The sequence below is a fragment of the Haemaphysalis longicornis genome, unplaced genomic scaffold, assembly GCF_048455015.1.
Source record: "Haemaphysalis longicornis isolate Haplotype H1 unplaced genomic scaffold, Haemaphysalis longicornis Haplotype H1 scaffold_7, whole genome shotgun sequence".
Classification (NCBI taxonomy): Eukaryota; Metazoa; Arthropoda; class Arachnida; order Ixodida; family Ixodidae; genus Haemaphysalis; species Haemaphysalis longicornis.
In genome coordinates, this window is record NW_027526422.1 from 1,812,076 (window position 1) to 1,819,556 (window position 7,481).

General features: G+C 50.1%; 1 protein-coding gene across 1 annotated transcript; it reads right to left on the bottom strand.

Moving 5' to 3' along the window:
* Positions 1-5,721: 5,721 nt before the first annotated feature.
* On the bottom strand, positions 5,722-7,446 carry LOC144144294 (uncharacterized). The gene has a single exon (XM_077675666.1). The coding sequence runs from the start codon at positions 7,276-7,278 to the stop codon at positions 6,169-6,171; it is 1,110 nt and encodes a 369-aa protein (XP_077531792.1). The 5' UTR covers positions 7,279-7,446; the 3' UTR covers positions 5,722-6,168.
* Between the last annotated feature and the right edge of the window lie 35 nt (positions 7,447-7,481).

A 7,481-nucleotide genomic window follows, 5' to 3' on the forward strand; every position in this document is an offset into this window, starting at 1 on the left:
CAAATGAAGTATTGACGGCGACAACGGTTTCCTTTGCACCGTCTTTCTAGCGGAGTGCATAACACTCACCTCCTGTTGGAAGAATCGAATATTCTGGCCTCGACAGCTGCCTTCCGATGCGGAATTTCCCACATTTGTCATTCCACAAGCACTCAATTCCCGTGTTTTGACAGTCCTCTCAACAACTGATGGACGCAAAAGCACATAACAGCAATAACAGTCACGAAACCGGTGCTCCGCGCACATTGAAACGGTCGGCCGTTGCAGCGGTTTCAATTTGAATTGGCGGCTTTGTGGTTGCGAATTCAGAAACGAGGTGGTGCACCAGTCGGCTGTTCGTAAAAAGTTGCGTACATTTTTGCTCAACGGATGTTTGATGCGGAACTTGTTAATAGTATTTTTAAATAACACATTGTAAGCGAACTGTGTGGGCTCTTTGAGTCACGGAATGAATGTTTTGTATTCTATACCAAAAGTAACGTTTTGCCTGCGCCGTCTGGTGGGCTTGATGGTCGAAAACAGCGCTTTAGGTTGGTCACGTGGGGCGTCGATTTTTACGCCGCCTATAGGGAAGACAGGGAACGTCCAAGCTTGAGAGGCCTGGCAGAAATCCTTGCTAGTGCCGATGTAATCATAGTGGTCCTTCAAACTCTTTGGCATACTAAAACCTTGCGCTATCACTGGGTCGTCTGACAAACAATCGTCAGCGCAACACTTTTTCACTGACCTCCACGATCCGAATCCGCATACCTCGAATTTTGGGTCTTTAAATACCGTGGTGACCGCTCTTTCCTTGTTTTTGTTACAACTTCTCCGGAAATTTGTTCCGTTTCCTCCTCCCGCACAAACGAACAACACCAAATAGAACACAAAACCAGGTAAATCGTACACTGATCATTTATCGTTTTTCGGCTTCACTAATAACATTTAAAGGGGCACTGCACACAAAAAATTTGCATCTTGTTTTCTTTGTTGCAATAAGTAGCTAGTGACCTACTTATAACCTGTAGAAACCTCATTTGCTTCAGCGTGCGACGGTTGTTTAATTAGAGGCATTTTCAATGCGGCCAGTCGCAGTTTCGGTTTCAGCGAGTGCCGCGAAACGATGGATTTTGTGTGCACAAAGCTGACCACGTGACCGTCGGAGGGATATCACAGAGCAGAGCCACCGTAGCACTGTCGAATCCGCATCGACGGCAGTTTCTGCGAATGCCCCCACGTACTGATCTCGTGAGGCGCTTAATTAAAAAGCGACCGTGGATGTGACACAGGCGCTGCGAGTGCAAATGCTACCGCGGCTAAAGAACGACGCGCGACGCTCGAGACGGTGGGTGGCAAGACGCGCGCTGAGAGCAGCCGCCCGGTCTGCCTACAGGTCCGCCTACAGATGTGTTCGGCTTAGCACTGCGGCGGATATTCGAGTGCCGCTCTCGTAAGCGGTGCAGATGACAATTTTTAATGCAACCCGCCGTCGCATCATCAACTCCTTTCTCATGTAAGCCACCATGGTCGGGACTTTGGGACAATTTCGTGCAGCGGTAACAAACTATCACTCGAGCTACCTGCGCCGGCCTGGGCCACTTCGCGGCTGTGGCCGCCGCCTGCACAGCGACCGTGCGGCTAGCTCAGTGGGCTTTTCGTGCCTCCGGCGCGTTTTCGCATCCAATGGTAATAAACAGTTATAGAAACAGAGTGCCTGGAATCGCTGTAGAACTTTGGTCGCAGCCAGCTGCCCGATTAGCTGACGAAATCACGGCGCCTCCGCCGCCAACGATCGGGTCGTTCGTTCTCGAGAGCAGAAGCTCCGCCCTCCGGCCACTCGGGCCCTCCGATTGGAGCGGCGAGCCGAAAAACGCCGGCAATGCGGAAGCGGCAAACACAAACTCGTGACGTGTTTGGATGTTGTTTATTTACACTCGGATGTCGATTGCGCGTGGTCCTCTGCTGGCTGCTCGGTTGCGTTTCGCACACTTTAAAATTGATTTTAAATATGTTCTAGGCTGTATTCGCCGCTGATATTTTGCAGATGATGTATATGTGTTCTCACCAATCTATCTCCGAAGTTATCTCGCCTTCGAAATTTTGTGTCAGTGCCCCTTTAATGCCAGTGGTCATCTTCTACAATGTGTCAGAGGAGTAATTTTGAAGCCGCAGAAAGAGCTCACCAATCAGTCACTCGGAAGGACTACTTGCCTAGCAGGTGTTGCAAGAGCTACCGAGGTTGATGCAACAGTGCATGATGCAACATTGCGTCAGCTGTACCACTTCGCATGATCAACATTGCGTTAACCGTAACTGAGGCTATTGGTTGGGTGTAACCGATATGGTCGACGGAACATCGTGTCCTACTATTATTTATTCCCTACAGAGTTCATGAGGCTTGGTTTGACCTCGCAAGACCGATGAAAACTTATTTTCACTAATAAAGGAATTTTCTACACGATATTGAAATCAAATGCAAACAATGACAATCGTAGAAAGAAACACACGCTGACGAATGTTGAGTGACACGATGCGCCTCGAGAGCGCTAAAATATTTGCCAACTTTGGTCCTCTGTTCAATGCTACCGTTGTCTAAATAAGCATTGGTGGAGTTTATTTGCACTGCACCAAACGGTAACGATGACATTCGTAACAATGATATTTAGAGATGATAACGATGATATCTGTGTAACGATGATATTTACCACCTTGTATAATTGACCAAATTAGTAGAAACATTGTTAAATACGATCAAATGTTAGTGCAGATTATGTACAACGAAATACAGGCGAGTACAGATTGAGTAAAGTGAGTACTCTCAGTAAGCTCCGATGATTTGGAGAATTTCAGTGCACCGAGAAACGAAAACGGACAAGGAAAGCTGCCGCCGCAAGACACGCAGAAAACCGCAATTTACGGCCACTGCAGCGCCGAGAAGCCCCGATTCCCACAAGAGCACGACGCGCCCCCGACTCCGGTGCTTTATTCCTGAGAACACGCGGAGATGCCAGATGCACCAGGAGTGCTTACATTCCGTTTCGCTCCCTCCCATGTGTGCGCCTTCGAGTAGTGCGTCGCCCTACGACAGTGCACAGTAGGGGCCTTAGTGCACAGAGTAAGACGTTTTCTTCCCGTGCTTTTTTGTCCTGATGTATGTGTAACTTCAGTATTTCTAAATAGTTAAACATTTAAAAATGTTTCCTGTTTAGCCCTTCATTCGAGCCACGACCTAGCTAACATGATCCAGTGGACAGAATCAGGATTTGAGGCCACGGGAGGACGAACAGACAAACAGACGAACGACGCGGACGAACCGCACCACAACTACGAGAGTGCGGCACACAGACGTGGGGCACCGACGGAGCCCACGTCAACGGTGGTCGACCCACTGCTGACTTCAACGGAACGCTAGGTCCTATGTTCAACGAAGAAACAGCAGTTCGTGAGCCCACGACGATTACGAGGGCTGCCCTGCTCGGGCCGTAAGGATGACATCGTCTCGCGTCTTCTAGTGGACAACGAGCAACGTCACCAGCTCTCCAAACGAACGAATGTGCCAACGATACTCCAGGCTGCTTACAACGACTAACGGCAGAGGAACTTGCAAGTGGCGCTGTTTGTGAAAAGGATGCTGCGTGAAGAACGAGAAAGTTTACTGAGACAACTGGCGAGAGTTAGCCACACTTTGCCACAGTGCCTGAACTGCACGAGATCCGGACACAGGCAGCATGCACAACGGCACGCACACGAACGAGACGATGTACGCAAAACTGTGATTGCCTGCTCACCGGACCTCTCCCAGGTAATGGCGAGATTACGAACACATGCCGCTCTGACACCGGGCCAATCGATGAGTTACATCGCCCGCGCGCAGTTCATTCCAGCAATGAGCAACGAGGCATGCAACGTACGCAGCTCGCACGAGCCAGAAAGCACCACGTGCCTGGTACCCGCTCTTTTGGTCCAGACATACACGAATGAAACGCTAAAAGCGCGGAACGCAACCGGGCCAGTATGTACATTTTCCGCACGTCCTGTCCCGGCCCCGGTCTGCACAACCAACAACATCGCATCCAGATTGGTGGATAGGCTACGACGAGTGAGACGCACGGCGCACGGAACGCACCATATGTGGCGAAAAACCGCACACCAATGTTAGGAGAGTTTCCCAGGAAAAATGATACGCACAGCGCCCGAAACACACCAGAGGTGACGAACGACATCCAACTTGGACCGGTGGAGCTGACCACGGCGAACGAAATGCAAAGCGCACGGACCGCGACCAAGCCAGCACACACGCAGGAAACCGCTATTTGCGACACCCTCCGCTCTTGGTGCTGCTATCCGCACTTGGCCAGCGAATGTCACAACTGCAGAAATAAACCTTTCCACAAGCATCAAATAACCTAGCGCATGCGATTCAACTCTACCGGAACGTACGAGCTCTTTGGCACCCGCTGCTCCAACCCAAGTCCAGCGAACGAACGACATTACGCTCGTGCAGGTAGGTCCGTCAACGAGCAACGACACGGCCAGCGCTTGCCGCGCGTCCTAGCCGGAACGTACAAGGTCACTGGCACCCGCTTCTCTGATCCAGACTCACACGACAAACCCGACAAACCGCGAGCAAGCGGACTCGGGACGAACGGAACGCTTTCGAGCCTGCTTGTACAGGAGAGATAGCGATTTTAGCATTCTCGAAACAACGGGCAAAGGAGGAGAGCTTGAGCGACGACACGGACACGGCAAGAACACCAACGAATGAGCCCGATCCAGACGAAGGCATCGAACGCCCTACCGATGAGAAGTGACGCTTACGACGCCAAGGAATGTGGGTCGATCGGATGAGACCAACTACGCCCGCTTCCCCACCACAACGGTTTCACTTTCAAAGCAACCACGACGAAAGAGAGCACGGAACCGCAACGATTCTGACCAATCCGCCATGCCACCCTACGACAACACCATGCCACCGCACGCGAAACGAAAAGCCAACTGGCTCCCGCACCATACGCAATGCACACCTCAATCGAAGCAACGTCCTCAACACGCCGAACTATGCCATCCCTGCACACCGCAGCTCGCCAGCGGACAAAACGACCGTCTACGCTCCCACATGCATCAAGCACGCAATGAGCTACAGGAACACGATCGCTGACGGAAGCGACGCGACTAACGCAACGCCGTAAACGCTGTTAAGTTCAGGTCCAATGAGGTGAATACCACAGCACACACATTAAAAAACAAGCCGATTTGATATTCACCAAACCTCATCGAGACAAACGCCCTGTAACGAAGTTTCTAGTATCCGGAACAACAAAAAACAAATGCCAGCATCGAGCAACTGCGAATGAGATAGTGATCTGTGGATACGAACGGACGTCAATCTACGCGGACATTAATTGTGCCTGAGGGTATTGAGTATTGAGTTGAGTATTTGTGTGTAGTACAAATTGAGTACTCATGAGTATAGATTGAGCACTCATGAGTATAGAAGATTGAATACTCGATTACAGATTGAGTACTCATGAGTACAGATTGAGTATGAGTACTCGTGAGGACAAATGAGTTTGAGTACAAGTGAGTACGATTTCAAATGAGTATGTGACGAGTGAGTACGAGTGATTTTCAAAACAGATGAGCTTTTTAGTCTGAGTTTGATTGAGTACAGCGTTAATGAAAAAAATTGTGCACAAGTACAGCCTGCTGCCTTTCCAGGACGACAACTGTGAGCCTAGCCTGAATACACACAACTTTTATTGCGAGCAGTTTCTGTAAGAGAAGTACCAATCTAAGGGAGCGCACAAATAGAGCAATGTCAAAGCAGTCTGAATTAAGCAGTGCAAATGTGACGACATTCTTGCCATGAATTCTCTGCTCCACATTTTAGGCACCAGCAGGTACGAGGAGGTTCATGAAAAATTCAAATTGGGTTTCTTGAGCGACAGCACACGCGCTATCTGGTGTGCCCCAGGGCTCCAAAGTAGCTCAGACCTGCTGCGAAACTGCAGTCTCGACACACGGGTCTCTCATAAAAATGGCCACCAGACTCGCGTTAAGCAGCAGCCACGGCGGGTTCTAACTGACACAAAGCACCATAGTGGTGCAGACACCAGACACTCATACGAGCAAGCTGTTTCTAGCGAACATTTTCTGTGTGTTGAAAGCAGTCACAGTTCAAACCCCTTACGTTGGCGAACGGCAATCGGTGTCTGATAACGGCCTCTTGAGGACTTTGAAGAACTGGACACCACATATGACCTTTTCACGACATGACGGTACCACGTACTCCCTCCAAGGGGGATAAATGCGCATCACTGCTCCACTGTCGAGGTGTTCACGTTGTGCGCATTCCAGCGGCAAGGTCACACACACGTTCGTTGCGGCGTTCGGCGGACTGGCGACTTCACAAGCACAGTAGGAAAGTCCACAGACGTCTTCCAGTGTTACCACTCTGACAGTTAAAGCCTCGGCCTCAGAAAATGTCTTCGGAAAGTCGGCATTTTTTCGGTAGCATTCCCAGAGAGCCAATTCCGACATTTCTTTTTGTCGGGCAATCAAGAGGAGTTCTTCGAACCCATTTTTGACCACGTCTTGTTTCTGCAGCGTATTTTCAGCGCCACCTACTGAGGTATCTCTAGAGCAATCGGAATCTGGGAGCGTTGACGATACTGCGCCCATTCTATCCATGCGAGGCTCCCGAGGATGATCTACTGAGTTGTACAATTCATCTTCAGTCACTTCTTCAATTTCCATACAAGTTCCTGCGGTTCTAGCCTTGTTAAGGCTTGTTTCTGCGGTCGAGTCGTCGCTGCTACTGCTTTCATCAATACAGCATTGGTGACTGAGTGCGTTTCTCCGCTTTTTACGTGCGGATTGCCCGCGCGCGCCTATTTGCGTCACACCACAAACAAAACGTGCTTTCCAGTCATTAGTTACACAGTTCGTAGTACAGAGAGTGCTATTACGTTCCGGAGCTCTTAAAGAAGCAGGTGCGGCTACCTTGGGCAGGTCACTAAGCGGATCGTCGGGTGCCTCAACCTGACGGGCCGGTTCCAGTCTTCCGCGCTGAGATTGCGCGGCAGTGGCGTATTCGAGACTTTTACTTTTTTCTTCTGCGATTGCGCTGCTCCCAGATAAATATTGAGGAATATAGCCCCGGTGGAAATTCGGGGCCAATGGTGGCAAGGGACTACACTCGTCGAAATCGTTGATGTCCACGGTGGCAGCGTCGTCGTGATCCAACATGCTCCACCCGAGCAAGGCTTTTTCGGCGCTCTTTTCACTTCGAAGCATTATTGACACCGTAACACGACAAACAGCAAAAACAGAAGTAGTTAGTTACGCTGTTCACCTACAACATCTCAAAGAATCACGCATACCACGTTTGCCTTGCAGACGACGCAAGAATATTTCGCGCCTATGGTAAGGCAGCAGTGACAGCCATAGAGTTAATCCTAGTCGCGGCAGTTTCGCATTTAATAAAAGGGCGAACATGT

Excerpts from the sequence above, each read along its gene's own strand:
- LOC144144294 (XM_077675666.1), bottom strand. The coding sequence starts at position 7,278 with ATGCTTCGAAGTGAAAAGAGCGCCGAAAAAGCCTTGCTCGGGTGGAGC.